Consider the following 21,013-nt stretch of genomic DNA (forward strand, 5'->3'; position numbering starts at 1 on the left):
AGCCTTAGTCAAACGGGATGGCGCGTATGGTCGTGTTGTGGAGAGGTTGAGAGATTGTGGTTAGGTCACATGTGAACTACGAGGAAGGAGGAACCTCAGCAGCAGAGGGAGGTAAAGGTCAGTAAACGGGGATGAGTTGAGTGGGGGACGGAGGGGGGTGACTCTGGGACGCCGGAGTCACTGTCGAGCCCTTTTGAGGTGTCGTGGGCTAGTCGACGAAACACTGAGGATGGAAGGTGCCCACTTGAAGACCCTAGAGATGTCCCCTACTCTGCTCAATCCAGACGGTTGTCATGAGGGGACCGCACTGTTGTTGCAGCAATTGAATATTAACACCAGACAGAAGGAGATTCACATCACTATTTGGAAAGAAGCGTAAATGGATGGAGAAGTATAGGTTACTGTAAAGCTACGTCTTAGTTGGTGCTTATCTTGGCGAAAGCCGAGTACAAATCAGCATGAAGTTTTAACATCTACTCTTCTGTAATGGAAATCATCTGTAAGTTAAGTCTATTTATTACCAAGGCATTTGTCAGTAATAAAAAGGGGGAAAATGTGAAAGACTGTGTTGCAGGTTGATGTAAGGTGAGCCCCTAAATTTTCTAAAGTCTGGAGCCCTGTACATGACAATAGCCTACACCAGTGGGAATACTTCAAACATTTTCACAACATCATCCCAGTGTGTCAATAACTGGAACTATACGAGAAAAAGGAGAAACACACACGCTACAAAAGCCCTGCAGCATTTAGTGGACACTCTCATCTTTCTGAAAAAGAAAAAAAACTTAAAAATTTAGTAAAAAGCACACTGAGTTCCATATAAAAACAAAATTGTTCTTTTTTTATTTTTGTTTATAACTACTACAATATTACATTTCATTTTTTTATAAGGAGCTGTTTTTTTTTTTTGCTGCTAAGACACCCCAGAAGATGGGTCAAGTATAGCTCTGTCATTGTTCAAAGTAAAAAATAAATCATACTTTATGATATTAGTTTAAATAAATTTAAAAAAATTAAAAATCAAGGAAATTTCTCTGGCATTTCTTTCTTTTTGCTGTATCGAAAACGTACCGAACCATGACACCACTGTGCCGTATCGACCCCCGGGACCCCAATCCCAGTTTAGCCCTCTACGGCAAAGTGTACCTTTAACTTATTTAATTCACTTATCAGATTGTGATTTTATTCTCAGACAACTTGCATTGAGCTGCTGGAGTTTTTAAGGTAAACCTTCATATCTCTTAGTAATTTTATTTTATTTTATGAATAATACTTGTACCATCTAACATTAAAATTAAGTCAAAATTTATATTAAAATCCACAACATCCTTAACACGCAACAGTTGGAGGAGTCCAGAAGGTAAATACAATTTGCAGTCTCCTTAGCAGATATTTGAAGTTTGAGTATTTATCCCAAATAAAACATCATTGGGGAGGTGAACAGTAATTTTATAATCTAAATTTAAAAAAAACGTATATTGGTTGTCATAAGAAGGTTAGATAGTTTAGTAGGGATTGGTTTCTGCCACTAGAGGGCGCTCGTGCAACTGAAGTGATGATACACATCCGAGTCTATGAGACAAAGAAGTGAGGGAGGGAAGGGATTAAAACCGGGATTAACATGTGAAGTGGAACACAGCCGTTCATTCTGCTATACATCTCCGTGTATTTTTCAGACTGTGAGTAGGCTACATTCATTTTTATCATTTAATAGTAGAAATCTAAATCCAAACTACTGAAACGAGTCTGTTCATTTAGTGAATATATGAAGGTAAAATTATGACATAAAGAATCGCATGCGCAGGGCAAGAGTTGTGAAAGAGTACATAAGATTGCAAACGTAAGTTATATTTGCATGCGCAAGAGAAGATTTGTAAAGATGTAAATCGCCTTTCAAGTGTAAGAAAAAAATATTTGCAGCATTTAACTGTTATTCGTAAGTGTAATTTATGTATTTTGAAGCTGCAGCTTCATGCTAAAGCAAAATAAATAGGATCTGTGCTATTCTTCAGACGTTCATTTCTCCGCGCTTACACTTTTGGCACGGGTTTTGCGCACAAATGCGGCCAAAAGCACTGCAAGCCTGTGAACAGCAATTTGCCACCGAAAACAACAGGCAGGAACTGCAAAACGGATGAATTGCGTAAAATCAAACTTTGTGTAAAAAATAAACTGTTGCAAATGCATAAAAGACTCGTTGTGTGCATGGGGCAAAAAAAATCCCGAAATAACCCGATTTGTACAGTTGCGTCTTTTTTTTTACCTGCGTTTACAGTTTTGGCACGATTCTCTGCAAGCTCGAAGAGGAGGGCGGGTCCACCTTCTTCGTGTAGCCAATCAGATGATCTTCTCGCTGACACTCGATTTACTCTGATCTGATTGGTTCAATAAATACGCCAGTCACCAGAACACATCTTTAGGCTTGTTCGACTTGAACCGGCGCTGCAAAGACCGATCGGTTGATGACATCAAAGTACCGCGAGAGCGATTCAAAAGCATAAGGAGCCGTCTGCTCTCTAATCGCTCTCGCGGTACTTTGATGTCATAAACCGATCGGTCTTTGCAGCGCCGGTTCAAATCGAACAAGCCTTTTATCTTCATCAGAGCCATATAGAAGCCATACAGAGCCAGAGTTGCGACAACGGAAGTCCTAAATGCTTGTTTGTCACGTGATTCGCGTAGACCTCAGATAGTTCCAGGAAGTGCTTCGGTGCCAATTCAAATCGATGGAGTTAGAGAGCAGAACTGTGATTTTTTTTTTGGTACTTTGTAGTCAATAAATGCGTTGGTTTGCAATATGTATATAATACATTGATATTTGGATGTAGTATGTGTATGTAGTTACAGCAATATTGTTTTTAAAAGATAAAAATCGGCTAATATTTAATGTTTATTGTGGTCAACCAGCGTTGCCTGCCTTTAACATATTTTCTGGCTAACTTTACCTTGGTTACAGACCATTTGCAGTTGTTTTGAAGTATTTTTGTGTTCTTAAACTTGTATGTTATTTAAGGGTTATTATCATGTAATGTTCACTATGGTTTCACAAGGACAGGAGACTTGCAGGAAACAGGTGATTGTCTTAAAAAGCCATTGCAAACAATTAAAATGTAAAATTGCATTCATCTTAATGTTTACAATGCTTACTTATTACTATATAAATGAATACATAATATATTTAATTTTAAAACAAAACATGATTATACACACACACATACATTATTTCCTAAGTGTCCAAGTACATTATTTTCTTAACATAATTTGTTAAATTCATGACATGCATCACTTTAATCTATAAAACCTATTTAGCTAAATTAATTTTTAGTACATTTAGATAATACATATTTAATGTTTTGTTATCTTAAACCCCCCAAAATGTAACAGACTAAAATACTCATTTAAATGGTGTTTTAAGAATAAAAAAATAAAAATGAAATTCTATGGCATCATTTTACCCTTTCATATAAACACATTTTATACATTTCAGTAGATTTATAGCTGTTGAGATAATTGAAAACCTTTGTTCTAGCAATTTGCATGTCAGGGTGGCACAACTGCAAACATGGCTCTCTTATTATGGTAATTGCAGTGTGCATGATAATGCATTGTCCAGAGGAGCCTTAATGATCCTTGTAGATCTCTATCAAATACTGGTAAAAACTGCTTTCAAGTATGAGTAGGTTGGTATACTTTCAGGTGAATTTAAACACTTAGAAATGTTCACAACTGAAACTTGTTTAAATACATTGTTCATGACACAAAAATATACATCAGTTTTGAAAAGATTTTAAAAAAACGTTTATTTGTCAAAAACCTATATATATTTATATATAGACTTTTGCACTGATTTAGCACAATGGGATTTATAAATGTCTAATAAACTGCACGTCAAGCATGTTTTCTGCCCTTTCCTCTTTGTTGTTCTTGTAGTCTACTGTCCTACCCAGAGAGCAGAAAATATGCTCGAGTCAGGAGCAATTTGAATAGAACTAAACATTTTGTGCTAATCATACTTTGTGAAAAAGTGCAGATACACCTAAGACCAACACTGGGAAGTTTAATGTTTATTAAAAATAAGGAGCAAGTAAAGTCTTGCAAAATCTAAGGATCTGAGACTGAAGGTGAGGGTACAGTGTCAGTGCAGGAGTCTTCAGGATCCACTGAATCCCCTTTGTGCTTCTTGTGTTGAAAGAGATAAAGGAAACAAAAACGGGATAGGGGACGTTATCAGGTAAAATAAAGGTCATTGGATAAAGTTAGTACCGCATAACAAACCACGAACAGCCGTTCTATTAATGCATGTTTACGTTATCCTATGTTATGTAATAAGAGGGAAAGACTTCTAAACAACATTTATTTACACATTCAAGCATGAATATGGAATGAAACCATATTAAATGTGCAATAAAGGGAAAAAATCCTTATTTTAGTTTTCATATTTGAGTAAGCAAAAACGTATGGTTGGAGTTTTTTATTAATTGTGTTTCTGTTGACTCATTTTATCAATTACAACTATCACACTCCCCAATGTTATATTTAACCCCTGTTTAGAAGTCTTTCCCTCTTATTACACAAAAAAGGATAAACATGCATTCATAAAACGGGTTTAACCATTAATAGGCTGTTCGTGGTTTGTTATGCGGTATTAACTTTATCCAATGACCTTTATTTTACCTGATAACGTCCCCTAAAAGTACTAATTTAGAGAGCAATAATCAACTAGCATGCTTTAATACATAAGTTAATTTGATTCAGATGTACTGATAATATACAATCTTATTCTTTAAACGTCTAACCTTTTAAAAGTGCATCACAAACGGTCTGTTCTGCTGTAACTCTACCGCGCTGCTGCTACTTCCGGGAACTATTGAGAGGCTCCGCGAGCCGCCATTGCAGTAAAAAAAACGTTCCATTGGAGTCAATGGAGTTGTCGCAACTCTCACTCTATGGCTCTGATCTTCATTTGGCTCAGAAATGTTCTCGTTGCCGAAATGGTACTTTTAATGCACACATACATGCTAAATAAATAAAATAAACGAACAAATATAAATAAATCATGATTTCTTAATAAGCTGTGCACCAGGCTGACTGACATTCATATTGAATTTCGAGCTGGTGTTAATATTATTGGATATAAATTTTATACATTTATATAATGTTACACCACTGAGCTGATGTTAAACTTTACAATCTAAACATTTAATACCCATTCTTTATGTAATAATACTATTCTGATGCAGTGTTTTTCACATCATGTCTCTGTTCATGGTATTTAACACTCAATTATATATTTTGAAATATTGTCTTGCACTGTCAATATTGATTCTGATTACTTCCGCGTGACTGATCAAGCTATTAGCTAGTAAGACTAACAAAATGCTTTCTGTGTCCAGATTTGACTGTCATGAAAAACTGATACTAAATCAACATAACCTCAACTATGGGATCAAATTCCCTCCAAATGTATGCGGCCACGGATCAAAATATAATAAGCTTGAATCAAAAAATAACAAGCATGAAAAAAAACTTAAAACACATTAAATATTTTTTTTTACAAAACTTAAACTTGTGTTCATGCTTTCTTTAAAATTATGTTTTCCTTAGTTTTATTACTCTGTACTTTGCGCTCTTTCATTTTCTGCTCATAATTTATTATTTTGTACGCTTGTGCGGTTTTTCTTTTCGCTCTTCTTTCCATGTTCTGCGCTTGCTCTTCCAAATGTTTCAGTTCAAGTTTCATGTAAATTAGGGCGGGCTTAAGCGTCACCATTGGTCCACTACTTCTAGATTGACAGCTCCTCCTCTAGCCAATCAAACGAAGAGGGGAGTTGACGTCACTCCAATGCAGCGTTCCTGTCCACTTTTAGACATGCACTTGCAAACTTCCCTAAGAACTTCCCCTCGGGGAATCCCTGCCGCCATTTTGAAGTGCGTTCCACTTCATGAAGTGCACGAGGGAAGTTTATATGGACAGACACTCGTTCCCACGATTTTGACCGAGGGAGCGAGTCTACTTCATCTGTACACTTCAGGCAGCTCCATATACCACAATGCAACACGATTGTGACGTCACCGCCGATCTCGTCTAATCACCACCACCACAAACAACTCTATTAATTAGATTTTTTAATGTAAAACAACCCAAACACACCTATATACATTTGGATGCTGCATTAAACAAATTCTTAAAGGGAAAAAAATTGTAAATAATAAATCAACTCCATAGCTGATTCCAAGTGATCAAGGGCTTAGGACGTTCCAGTTCAGCCCATTGCAGTTTCCGCCAGAAGTGGACACTCGTGCAACATAAGCAATGACGCACATTCAAGTGAACGAGACGGAGGGAAGTTAGCGAGTGAAGGGCATGACAATTTTGGACTGGAGCCCAATGCGACTCGCGCTACTGGTGTTCTCTTGTAGCTACAGGTGAAGATAACCAGCAGCTCAGCTGGCAAAAATATTTCCGTGGCAGGACACCGTTAAACTGTATGTGTGCCTGCAACTCGACCTGTTACGTCTACCTGGCGATCCGTTATCATTAAATTCGTCACCCTAACGACAACGACCTGTTGTTCACAGTTCACAGTTGTGCCTGTCTGACGATCCATCATATTCAACTTTAATGCACTGGCCTTACTTCTGGACCTTGAAATGTGAGGGTCGATCTGCGAGCCACACAACAGTGTTTCATTAAAGAATTCCTGATTTGAACGAGAAGTTTGAATGAATGAATGACTCACTCATAAAGACAGTAACTTGCCACCACCTACTGGCCGTTTTACTTTCATATTTAATCTATGACATGGAAGGGCAATGTCGGTCCTCCTGGGTGCAGAGTTTAGCTCCTCCAACCCTAATCAAACACACCTGAACCAGCTAATCATCATCTTTAGGATTATTAATACTGCTAGCTAGGTTTTTATCGGAGTTGACGCTAAACTCTGCAGGACAGCGGCACTCCATAAACGACGTTACCTATCCCTGATCTTTTCAATAATTTTCATGTTGCTGTATTAAAAATTGAAGCTATATTTAAAACATTAATCCTAAATTAATATGCAATTATGTAGCTATGTAAATGAACACAATAACTATAATAAATCACTGCATATCAAATCCACCTGGTTTCTGTGATCTCCTCTGTACACTATTAATTTCATTAATCTATTGTCAAATGGTACATCTAGTCTAGAATTAATTTACCAGGCTACCTAGGCTATATGATCGCTTAACAACAACAATTAAGAAAATATTTCAGGATGGCGTATTTAACTGTAACGGATCACCAGGTAGGCTGTGCTTTTTTTTCCTTTTACAAAGGCTACAGGTTTATTTTAAACGTTAGTTGTTGTTGTTGTTGTTGTTGTTTTTTGTTTTACATACTATGAACTGTACCACAAATGCCTTTGTATTTGTCTTGTACTTTCTGCACTGTATGCATTGTTTGCAATGGAACTAAATAATAAATATATATATATATATATATATATATATATATATATATATATATATACACACACATATATATTATATATATATATATATATATATACATACATATAAAAAAGAGGAATTTAATTATTTGTATATGTCCAGAGTTCAGATAGCTTTACTGCTTAAAGGGATACTCCGCCAGTTTTTCTTATTAAACTATGTTATTCCCTTAACTAAGACGAGTTGATACATACCTCTCTCGTCTCAGTGCGTGCACTATATCGCTCTGTATTGCCGCAAAACTATGTTAGCACTTAGCTTAGCCCATGCATTAAATATGGGCCAAGCAGAGAAGCGACCAAACACTTCGACGTTTTCCCTATGTAAACACAGTTACTCGAGTAGTGTAACTTGACCTGGGCTGGTGACACAAAATAAACCGTTGCGCTTTTCTAAGCGTTTAAAATTGATGACTATATTGTATGGCGGAATACCATAACAAGTGCTTTTGAGCACTTCGACTTGGCGCAATAATATCTTCACTCGTGAAAAGTCCTCTTACCGGCTCCCGCTTCCTCTCGTTGTATTGACGGAAATGTCAGAGGGAGAGGAAGCGGGAGCCGGTAAGAGGACTTTTCACGAGTGAAGATATTATTGCGCCAACTCGAAGTGCTCAAAAGCACTTGTTATGGTATTCCGCCATACAATATAGTCATCAATTTTAAACGCTTAGAAAAGCGCAACGGTTTATTTTGTGTCACCAGCCCAGGTCAAGTTACACTACTCGAGTAACTGTGTTTACATAGGGAAAACGTGGAAGTGTTTGGTCGCTTCTCTGCTTGGCCCATATTTAATGCATGGGCTAAGCTAAGTGCTAACATAGTTTTGCGGCAATACAGAGCGATATAGTGCACGAAATGAGACGAGAGAGGTATGTATCAACTCGTCTTAGTTAAGGGAATAACATAGTTTAATAAGAAAAACTGGTGGAGTATCCCTTTAAGAGTCCTTGTAAACTTTAAAATAAACTGTTGTCTTCCCGTGTACGAGTGAGCATCAGTAGCGTGAGTCGCATTGGAGTGATGTCAACTCCCCTCTTCGATTGATTGGCTAGAGATGGAGATGTCAAACTAGAACTAGTGGACCAATTGTGATGCTTAAGCCCGCCCCAATTTACATGAAACTCGAACTGCAACATTTGGAAGAGCAAGCGCAGAACATGGAAAGAAGAGCGAAGAGAAAAACAGCACAAGCGTACAAAAAATAAATTATGAGCAGAAAATGAAAGAGAGCGCAAAAAGTACAGAGTAATAAAACCAAGGAAAACATAATTTTAAAGAAAGCATGAACACAAGTTAAAGTTTTGTGAAAAAAATGTTTTAATATGTTTAAAGTTTTTATTCATGCTTGTTATTTTTGATTCACGCTTATTATATTTTGATCCGTGGCCACAATACATTTGGCGGGAATTTGATCCCATACCAACTTTCACTAATTATGTCTAAATAAAATACGCAGGGAATACGCAGCATAGATATGTTTATATACAGTATAGGGCTATACAGCCATCTAGTGGTTACACGATGGAATTGCAGGTGATAAATGGTGCATAATTTAGAGATGCTCTTAAAATACATGTTAGAGGGAAAAAATATTATTATAACTCATTTTAGTAAAATAATAATAATATTTATGAAATCCCCCCTGATCAGTAGATAGGTGAAATTATGCATGCAGTAGTGGAGATACTAGGCCTACATTAAGCTTCAAGATTAGAAACTGATATGGCCTGATGAGGAGGAGGATGATGATGAGCAGGATACATGCACTGAATACACAGGAATTTTCTTTCTTAACACACCAGCTCGAAATTCAGTTTTGGCTCATATAGTCAGCCTAATGGTGCACAGCCTATTTAGAAATCATGACTTATTTATTTATTCATTTATTTATTTATTTATTTATTTAACATGTATGTGTGCATTAAAAGTACCATTTCAGCAATGAGAACATTTCTGAGCCAAATGAAGATAAAGATGTGTTCTGGTTACTGGCGTGTTTATTGAACCAATCGGATCAGAGTAAATCGAGTGTCAGCGAGAAGCTAATCTGATTGGCTACATAAAGAAGGTGGACCCGCCCTCCTCTTCGCGCTTGCAAAACTCAGTTGCTGTGTCCCAATGTGAAGGCTGCGTCCTTCGAAGGCCGTATTTGAAGGCTGATTGGCCGCATTTGAAGGCCGATTACGTCACAGCGGCGCGACGAAGGATGTCCCAATTCAAAGGCTGCCTCTTGGAAGGCCGCATTTGAAGGCCGTTTGCGTCACCGCAGCACGATGAAGGCTGTCCCAATTCAATTTCGCATCCTTCGAAGGCTGCATTCAAAGGCCGGTTGCGTCATCGCGGCGCGACGAAGACCCTGATTCAAAAGCGACGCCAAATGCACCCTTCGTTTCCCCGTGAAAGGAAGGATACATAGGCCGTTTCTCAAAACCAAGAATGCAAAGAACGGACTTGTGTTCTTGGGGAGAACGCTCTTGCTAGTTGTTCTTGGAAGAATAAACATACAAGGTGACGAGCACACAGAACGCTGCTGACAGTTTGAGGCGATGTGTTCTTGCTGGTATTGCGCAATACCCCCGCACAGCTCCGTCTTCAGTACCCAAACATAACAAGAATTATTAATGATAACAGCCAGGTTTTTAGCATGACTGGCTGGTTGGCTCGCTAGCTACACCCGCGTGCGCTTATGGAGATTGTTCACTACCGAAAATGTTTGAGCATATTTTCGATTCGCCATAAATTTTCGTAAAAATGGCAATATTTGAAATCAACACAGTAGATTTCTCGCATCAAATGCTCTCAGAAGTGAATTTAGTGATGAAATAGCATACGAAATTGTAGAAAAACGACTTACTGTTGTTCTGCCTTTCTGCTCCCCGCTCCTTCCCTGAATGCCGAAATGAATGCTGGGATATTTCTGCCGTCAAGTTCACACAAGTTACCAACCGATGCATCCTCGGTAAAATGGGCGTGTCAAGAACACTTCCGGGATTTTTAACCGTTCTTGCCAAAATGCAAACTTGTGTATTGAGACAGTACTTGGGCAGCGACTGATGACGTTTCACAAGTCCATAAGAACACAAGTACAGAAGAGAACGCATATTGAGAAACGGCCATAAATGGATCCTTCGTGGCTTATCCTACCCGATCCCACCCCATAAGTCATTGCACGCCGGTGACGACAGCAATTTTATTTTAAAAAATGACGGATGATTGTTCTTGTCGCCTAGCAACTGTGACAGCTACCGATGAGAAGCGGGAGTAACATTTGAAGTGCACTTTTTTTATATTCAACTGGGTTTTATATTCCCGTAGTACGGAGCCTGGAAAGTCGTCTGTGGGGGAAAAAAACAATCCGTGGCGACGGTTCTGAGGTCCGTCCCCTCAGATTATAAACTGTAGGCTACTCACGAATTCTTAAACTGTTCCCACGGTTTAACAAATCGTGCCCACGACGATTCAACCAGTCCATCTGTTTATAAGGGATGCTTTGCATTGTGTTTAAACTTCATTTTTTTAAATAATTTCTTCAATTTTCTAAAACTCCCATTTTTCGGAGGAAAAAGCTCAGTATAATAGAATAAGCAAAAAAAGACTTCACATATAAAAAGAAATATAACACAAACACAAGGTTAGGTTTTATTATATAAAAATAAAACATTCATACATTATTTTATCATTAACATATTACTGTCTTCAGTGAACTCATTTATAGTTATAATTATAAACACAAATAATAATAATTATCATTATTATTAGTACATTTAGGCTACATATTTAGAAGCCGCTTTTATCAAAAAAAGGAACAAAGCAATTCGTCAAATGTCAGTCATAATACAGGTCAGACAGAAAATAATAATACATCATTCGCAACTACTTTAATTTGTGCAAAAACGAATGGACGCAAAAGTACACGGACCCAAGACTCATTTTTTCTACAAATAACCTACATTATTTGAAATATTTAACAATATAAGGTCCGTTTTGCGTCCACTCGGTTTTCTTTTTTTAACCCATAATTGAAAAACGAAAAATTAACGGTTGTTAGGCTATTTTTAAAACGCAAAGTTGACCACCAAAATTTGAATTTGAACTGTACACACCAAATGCTGCGCAAAAAAATAAATATTTATGTATTTTCAGATTTTTGTTTATGACTTTTTCCCCTTTTTAAATATTCACAAATTAATATGGAAAAAACATTTTCTACGGCCAAATTAGAACATGGAAATTATATTCGAATCTGTTCGTTTAAAAGTGGGCATTTCAAGCTTTATATAGGTAGGCCATATTTTGTTTCAGTTCATTTTTGAGACGCGCCCCAGTTCACGGAGATCATGAAAGCGCGCCTGATTGTTTTATTTTATTTTACAAAAGCACAAAGTTTTCTTGTTATTGTGAGTTTACACAAATAAAATTGTGTATTTTTATTCATTTATGTTTACACATAAAAATATTGTGAGTACAGTTTATAAACTGAAGGGATGGATTGCACAACCGTCGCCACGGATTGTTTTGTTTTTTTCCCACAGGTGGAGGTTTTTTTCCCTCCATAATACGGGGTTGAAATATATATTTACCATATTCATATTCATCATTTATATTGTCAATTTATGCTACATAATAAAAAGAAGCTTACAAAATCGCATCAAGGTAAGATATGAGTGAACATTTGAACCATATGCCTATGTATGTTTTCTTTTCTTTTCATTACACTATTTACGTAAATTAACACCCAATACTTGAACAGTTTAAAGTGTAATCTGGTAATCTAAAAAACCTCTGGCCATGAAAATACAGTACATGACTGAAACATCCTCACCATGCCTTCCAGTAAAATATAAACAAAAAATGACAATAGCCAATTCTGGATCCATAGCTGTTTATTCAATTATATAAAATGTGAATGATCAGGATGGCAGCCGTACTCTCGCACCGTTGCTTGGCGCCAGGAGCGGTAATCGGGAACACCTGGATGCGCAATTAGTAAATCCTGCGAAGGCTACATGGTGCGTCCTTCGAAGGACGAATAGGCTGCATCCTTCGAAGTCCGCGGCCTTCGGAGGATGCAGCCTTCACATTGGGACACAGCTAGTGAGAGAATCGTGCCAAAACTGGAAGAGCAGGTAAAAGAAAGACGCAAAGTTTGATTTTACGCAATTCATCTGTTTTGCAGTTCCTGCCTCTGTTGTTTTCGGTTGCAAATTGGTGTTCACAGGCTTGCAGTGATTTTGGCCGCATTTGTGCGCAAAAACCGTGCCAAAAGTGTAAGCGCGGAGAAATGAAAGTCTGAAGAATACAGATCCTATTTATTTTGCGTTAGCATGAAGCTGCAGCTTTTAATGTAAAACAACCCAAACACACCTATATACATTTGGATGCTGCATTAAACAAATTCTTAAAGGGAAAAAAATTGTAAATAATAAATCAACTCCATAGCTGATTCCAAGTGATCAAGGGCTTAGGACGTTCCAGTTCAGCCCATTGCAGTTTCCGCCAGAAGTGGACACTCGTGCAACGTAAGCAATGACGCACATCCGAGTGAACGAGACGGAGGGAAGTTAGCGAGTGAAGGGCATGACAATTTTGGACTGGAGCCCAATGCAACTCGCGCTACTGATGTTCTCTCGTAGCTACAGGTGAAGATAACCAGCAGCTCAGCTGGCAAAAATATTTCCGTGGCAGGACACCGTTAAACTGTATGTGTGCCTGCAACTCGACCTGTTACGAAGAATACAGATTCTATTTATTTTGCGTTAGCATGAAGCTGCAGCTTCAAAATACACCAATTACACTTACGAATAACAGTTAAATGCTGCAAATATTTTACACTTACACTTGAAGGGCGATTTACACCTTTACAAATCTTCTGTTGCGCATGCAAATTTATTTTACACTTGCAATCTTATGTACTCTTTCACAAATCTTACCCTGCGCATGCGATTCTTTATGCCATCATGTTATCTACATATTATACTGACTGTTTTGTCACATTAAAATTAGTGAATATTATGAGTTGTTTTCATTTTATTGAAAACTGATAAACAGAGTTTTTTTAATGATAATTCATATCTAATATAAAAGAGCAGCATAAAAATCAGCTATAGGAGTTGAATTGTTTCTAAACAGTTGTTTGAGCAAAACACTTAAAGCTGGTTAATTGAGCACGAGTGTAAGTGTGATGAGCATCTGGTAAATGAGTAACAGCAACCACAATTCACACCTACAGTCAGTGAAGCTGATCCCACAGCCGTTCATGAGAGTTTAAATGCTGGGGAATATTCCCATCTTCCCACAGGAGAAAAGAAGCAAGCAGGAGGAATTACTCCAGGAGAAACTACTGACATAATATTGTAAAAATGGAGTTCGAGGAGAAACCCTCTATTATAAAGATGGAGTTTGAGGAGAAACCCAGTATTGTAAAGATGGAGTTTGAGGAGAAACCCACTATTGTAAAGATGGAGTTTGAGGAGGAACCTTGCCAAATAAAAGATGAAGATACAGAGGAACCTTGCCGAATAAAAGATGAAGATACAGGGGAACAAACAGGTTGGTTGAGGAACATTAAGGTGAAAACTGACATATAACAATACATCTGAAACCTCATAGACCTACTTCAATTTTAAAAACCTAACACCTGTGTGATTTGTGTGAGCGCTGTGTGATGAGCGTAAAATGTTTCTATTCACAATTGTTCTGCAGCGTTGTGTTGTAGCCTATCACAGATGTTTCCTGAGCAAGTGAACGCAATGGCCAGTCAGAGGCGTCTAAGTTAGTGAGAAATTCAGAATCCGCTCAATAGACCTTATTGACAGCGCCATGACAGGCATGAAAGCAAGGCTGTCCTATATGGGAAGGCTGCAGACCTGAAGCAGGCAGATAAACATCCCAGGCAGTTTTACGCCCCTGTTGTTCCGATGTGTCCAGTAGAGGGAAGCAGAGGTTACAGGTTTGCTGAGGTTACTTGTACATACTTGAGCAAGCATCAATAGAAATCCTGTTTAAAGGGATAGTTCACCCAAAAAAATGAAAATTAGCCCATTATTTACTCACCCTGAAGCCATCCTAGGTTTATACAACATTGTTTTTTCAGACGAATACAATCGGAGTTTTATTAAAAAATGTCCTGGCTCTTCCAAGCTTAATAATGGGAGTAAATGGCTCTACGATTTTGGAAATCCATCAGAGCCTATCCAACCGTGATACAAGTGCTCGAAACGGCTCTGCGGGGGTTAATAAAGGTCTTCTCAAGTGAAGCGATGTGTTCGTGTTGGAAAAATATCCATATTTAAAACTTTTTTTATTTTTACATATTAATGAATGTCACCAACATTTTAGTCGATCGCGCTGCCTCTGTCAACTTGTCTTCTCTCTGTGTCGAAAGCGGAGGCGGGGCTCATACAGCGTCTCCACACACACACACACACACACACACAGAACGGACACCTACAGGTGGAGAGAAGCCGTAAACCCACTGTGTTATAAAGTGTTCTGTTTCGTGACATTTACAGCCAGTTAGGAAAAACAAGTCCAAATGGACTTGGTTTCAAAGCCGCAATCTTCTGCTCCGATATGGGAACATTTTGGCTTTAAGCTGAATGAGATAACGTGAACGAGCCGGTATGTCGACTTTGTTTAAAAACAGTGGCAACAAAAAGAGGCAACACAACTAATCTAAAATCTCACCTAAAACATAACCATCCCACCCAGTTTTTCAACCTGGGAACAACAACTGGAGCTGGAGAGGGGTCTTCCACACAGTTATCTGTTACAGATGCCTTTTCCCGACAGTGCAAATATAAACGTGACAACGCGAAATAGCACACACTTATGGATAGCGTTACTCGCTATATAGCCAAAGAGATGCAGCCATTAAACACGGTCGAAAAACCAGCATTTAGAAATATGCTGCAAACTTTTGACAAACAGTAAGAATTGCCAAAGAAAACGTACATCTCCCAAACTGCCATTCCATCCTTGTTCAATAAAGTAAAAGACGACCTTCTGAAGGAGATAAAAGACATCTCCTTTTACTCTGCCACTACAGATATGTGGTCAAGCTCAAATATGATGCCTTATATGAGCTTGACCATACACTCATACATACGCAAGAGTCCAGTCAGCGGTTATGTAAAGTGTTTAGAGACCAGATACATACCCCAGAACCACACTGCGGATGGACTTGCTGAAGCCCTTTAGTCTGCTTTATCAGACTGGGAATTGGATGAGCGCAAAATGGCCTCTTTAACTACAGACAACGGTTTTAACATTGTGGCTGCAATATGTAATCTTGGCTGGCCATGGCTCAATTGCTTTGGACATAACCTCCATTTGGCATGGAGTGGACAGTGACAAGGATCGCACAGCGTGTGCCATGGGACTTTGTAGGTATCTTGTCAACACCTTCAACCCAAGCTTAAGAAGAGAGATCTGAGGAAGGCACAGACTGAAACCAATGTCCCCCAACACAATCTAGTACTGGTGAGTATAACATATAACTTGTTATACAACACAAAATATTTAAAGGGTTAATATAAACTTAATTTAAAGGGTTTTTATTTATTTATTACTTACTATGTATGTATTAAATAATTGTTACATTATAATAACCATGTAAAAGTAATATTTGTGAAAGTACTATAGTAAAAACAGCATTTGTTGAATAATGTTAGAATAGACAAACTAATGAAAAAAAAGCAATGTTATATTTTCCACAGGATGTTGCCAAGCGAGTTGTTAGAGCAACTCCCAGCCATAAGAAGTGTCTTGTTTGAAGATCGAAAACATGGCCAATTGGCCACCTCAACCCAACCTGGCAGGATGTTTCTGTGTTGGAATCCATTAATGCAGCAATGAAGCCAGTGGTTGATTTAACGGATGTCCTCTCAGGGGAAAAATAAGTCACTGTGTCCTCAGTAAAGCCTGTGTTGGAACTTCTTAAAGGCAAACTTTTATCACCAGACCCCAATGATTCTGCACTGACAGAAAACATAAAGACAAACATGTGCAGGGTATTGAAGGAGAAACATCTGAAATCCAAAACCTTCTGACAAAGGCCACCATCTTGGATCCAGGGTATCGTGGTACTATGGAGGGGATGCAGAAGTCTTGGATGATGTCAAAGAAAAGCTCTTGCAAGAACTACTAGACATGAATGAGGAAGAAGGAAAAGGAGAATGTGCAGGAGGAAATGAAGGATCTAAATCTGAACCTCCAGCAACCAAGTAGAAGAGGCTGTGTGACCTTCTCCAGAACAGAAGAACCCAACTTACAAGTCACCAGACTCGGGTATCGGTTCCAAAAAGAGTGCAGGCTATGCTGAGCTGACCATGTTCCTCCAGGAAGAAGCAGTTGATGCATCATCTGATCCCTTGATGTGGTGGCATGATAACCATAGAAGATTTCCCCTAATAGCCAAGTTAGCACAAAAATACATGTGCATTTGTGCAATGAGCACTAGCTCAGAAAGAATGTTTAGCACAGCTGGTAACACCCAGAAAGATCCTGCCTTAAGCCCCACAAGGTAAACATGTTGGTGTTCCTTTCTCGGAATCTGCCTAACAATTAAAAAACTGATCTGGCAGCAGAAATGGCCTGTTGCCGTGTGCAATCTGTGCAGTGTGCGTCACTTTAAAAGTCTAAACTGACTTTGTTAAACATGTTACTTTGTTTTGATCTAGTTCTTGTTACCTTGCACTTTTTTGTTTACAAAGGTGTATTTATTATTTATTTGTTTTATTTATTTAGGATATATTTTTCACATTCCGATTCCAATGTCTAAATATTCTGAAGAATAAAACGTTCTTTGTTATTTGAAAGAGTGTACTTGCATTATTATGCTATTATAATGTCATTATGTAATCAGTGGCATAAGATGGTCTGAAAATTACAATAATATTGTTTATCGCAATTAATTTTGATGCAATATATCGCACAACAAAAAGTAGTTATCGAGACAGCCCTACTTGACGCACAACGTAATGACAGCAATTGACGCATCTCGTGGTTCAAACAAACAGGGCTGGGCAACTGTGTTCGTCATTTCGTTGTATGTCAAGTTCAAGTGTTACTCTTTTGTCGTAAATTGATGCGTACAGCCGTCTGATGGAAGCTAGTTATTATAGTAGATAAAGTTTTAAATATGGATATTTTTCTTACACGAACGCATTGCTTCACTTCAGAAGACCTTTATTAATCCCCTGGAGCTGTGAGGAGCACTTTAATCATGAATAGATGCGCTTTAATAAACTTCCAAAGTCATACAGCCATTCACTCCCATTATTAAGCTTGGAAGAGCTTTTTTAAATATAATTTCGATTGTATTCGTCTAAAAGAAGAATGTCATCTACACCTAGGATGGCTTCAGGGTGAGTAAAGCATGGGCTAATTTTCAGTTTTGGGTGAATTATCCCTTTAATGTAAATAATAATACTGTTATTGTGTCACGAAATGTAGTTTAAAGAGTTTTTCAGGTGAGAATGTAGTTATTTAAAGCAAGCTATTTGAAAATTTTATCTGACGTTTTCTGAGTTATGAGATCCAGGTGATCACTGGACGCTCAGCACTCAGCACTCATTAACACAGTCTTGAACTTACCTCGGCTAGTCCTTCTGACATTTGGCGCTGGCTCTGATGTCTCTGTAGTTAAACATTATATATATATATATATACAGATTTATGCAGATTTTTTGCAGATTTTAATCTGCAGTGTAGATCATTACACTGTCTATCTGATATCTTAATGTAACGTTTATATTTAAATACAAAAAACACTTATTTAGTCAACGTCTATGGATCGGACGGTGATTAATGTGCAAGGTAAGCGTCGATGATATCCCCCTACTAGGGCGCATCAGGAACAAGGGGGCTTAAAACTGTCTGGGCCGTATATCTGCCTGCTCCAGGTCTGAAGCCTCCCCATGAAAGGGATAGACTTGCTGTGTTTTCAATGGCATCCGCTGTATAAAGCTCCTAGATCACTTATAATTTTCCACAGCTCATATAGTCTGTAGTTTTTTGTCTACTGACATTTCTTGAAAAGATATTTTTGCAGTGTTTCGTCAGCAGAACAATCCAAAAAACATTAAATAACAGTACAACCCTTAAAAATCAAAGCTGGGTGCTGCTTTGAATAAGGTCAATACGCCAGAGTTTGTGCTGTGTGAGCTCTGCATGCGAAATCGTTTTGCATAACCAACAAAGTATAAATACTGTAATTAACAGATTTGTTGTGCGATATAGACATGTTCTGATTATAACATCCGTTCACTCAGTCAGAGAGATTGCGCGGTGACTGAACTAAAGTTTCAGCTTCATTGTTAATAAAGGGAGGAAGTGTTCTTTGCTTTCAGCCTATTAATAATTAACCCATTTATAATTTTAATTAATTTTATTAAAATTAAGAATGTTAATTATATAGGCTTATTTTTATAAATCTAAAAGTGTGATGTTTGACACTGAATCTTATGTTTCTTCATCATTTTATTAACTTTTACATAATTTTTTAAATGCGGTACTTTATTGAACAATATTTGAAGACTAAATGCTGATATTTTGGTGTAGTAATTATATATAATAATTAATAGCATTAATAATGAACTAATTTAATTTATTTACTGGTATATTTACTGACTACTAAAATGTTGGTATCATAGTTCTTGTTTAATATGTCCTCCTTTAATTGAATTATTGTAATTTCATTTTAGATCCTATGGATGTGGATGGTTTAAAACATGAGTTTCGAAGACCTCATTTCACAAATGAAGATGGAAACATAATTTCACAGACTGAAAAGAATTTCATTCAGAAAAGTGCTGCGAAAACTGGAGTCAAAGGATCTTTTACTTGTTCTGAGTGTGGAAAGAGTTTCACAGATAAATCAAACCTTAACAAGCACATGAGAATTCACACTGGAGAGAGGCCTTATACATGCTCTCAGTGTGGAAAAGGTTTCTTAAATAAAGGAAGCTTAAATGTTCACATGAGAATTCACACGGGAGAAAACCCGTTCACATGCACTCAATGTGGAAAGAGTTTCACTCTGAAAAGTGTTCTTAAAGAGCATCTGCACTTTCACTCTGGAGTGAAGTCATTCAGATGTGGTCTGTGTGATAAAACATTTGCTCTGGAATCCAACTTGAGAAAACACCTTAAAGTTCATGCTGCTGTGAAGCCTCATATTTGCTCTTTTTGTGGAATGAGTTTTTCACTACTGCAACATCTACAAGTGCACCAGCGTATTCATACTGGTGTGAGACCTTATATGTGCTTTGACTGTGGGTCGACCTTTATTTCATCCAGCAATTTAAAAACGCATCAGAGAATTCATACTGGAGAGAAACCGTACCAGTGCTCACACTGTGGAAAGAGTTTCGCTCAGTCAGGACACCTGAAATATCATGAGAGAGTTCATACTGGAGAGAAGCCGCACCAGTGCTCTACATGTGGAAAGAGTTTCACCCAACTTTCTAGTCTACAGTATCATAAGAATAAGAAAAAGCATTGCCTGAAGTTTCCTAAATGAGAAAATGTTTATGGTCAGACCCATCACACAAAATAATAAACTTACAATATAATTACAAATAACATACTTACAAGTAGAGTTTGGGTACTCGGACTCAAGTCCAATTTTGAACAAACTCGGACTTGACATTTTGGACTCCTGAATATTCCTAGTACAGTCAAGTCCGTGTCATGTGTAACATGAAAAGAAAGATGAAAACAGCATCAAATTAAAATAAATGAATTAATGTCTCCCCTCCTGTCATTTTTGGCACCACACCGGCAGGGAGCAGTAGAATCTCAACATGCTTGCAGACAAAACACACATCACATACATGCAATGCATGGCTAGGACGATGTCTTCAATGTCAGCAATAATTTATTTTGCTTATGAAAATCTTAGCGAATTTATTTGCGAAAAGTAAGCGCACTATGGATTCAGGCGACTTTTAAATGGTTCTTTTAAAGGGTAACTAAACACTAAAACAACTTTTTTTAGTTAATGATCTGGTAGAATGGAGCTTCATAAATGCTGTTGATTGATTCCAGTAAATTTTTTGACATTTGGGTTTAAAGTGTTTTAATTCTACAATATATGGTATAAAAACATCTGAGTGCTGCCCTCTTCAGGTTGAACGGTGGCTACTGCAGTTGTATTTTCCTGTTGGATGTTTGCGGTAGTTCGTGACGCAGCGGTTGTTGGTGACGTAGGCAGGTTCCATACAAAGAGATGCATCTCAGGTGCAAGCCCCCCTCCGCTGAGCTCTGCCCATTTTTCCAGCATTTTTCAAATATTGCCATTGGGTGGAGTCAGGCTCTGACCAGGGGTTTAGTTACCCTTTAACATTCATATAGATAACGTCAGTAATGCAAGAACATGTGAATTGTTTTATTTTGTCTGGATTGTTTTGGTATGCAGTAATTTACTAACTTGCCCACTCATTCTAAAGGGCATATCCTCGATCTCATTTGTTTTGGCTTAATTCCTTATAATTGTACTGTTTCTGACTTGTCTC

General features: G+C 37.8%; 1 protein-coding gene across 1 annotated transcript; it reads left to right on the plus strand.

Annotated features, from left to right (window-relative positions):
* Nucleotides 1–1,578: 1,578 nt before the first annotated feature.
* Nucleotides 1,579–20,249, plus strand: LOC143741628 (uncharacterized). The gene is made up of 3 exons (XM_077233892.1): nucleotides 1,579–1,679; nucleotides 13,795–14,045; nucleotides 19,202–20,249. Exons 2-3 carry the CDS (start codon nucleotides 13,856–13,858, stop codon nucleotides 20,017–20,019), a joined length of 1,008 nt encoding a protein of 335 aa, XP_077090007.1. The 5' UTR covers nucleotides 1,579–1,679; nucleotides 13,795–13,855; the 3' UTR covers nucleotides 20,020–20,249.
* The last annotated feature ends 764 nt before the right edge of the window (nucleotides 20,250–21,013 follow it).

Source organism: Siphateles boraxobius, unplaced genomic scaffold, assembly GCF_051911475.1.
Source record: "Siphateles boraxobius isolate OS27281-9 unplaced genomic scaffold, OSU_SipBor_1 19, whole genome shotgun sequence".
Classification (NCBI taxonomy): Eukaryota; Metazoa; Chordata; class Actinopteri; order Cypriniformes; family Leuciscidae; genus Siphateles; species Siphateles boraxobius.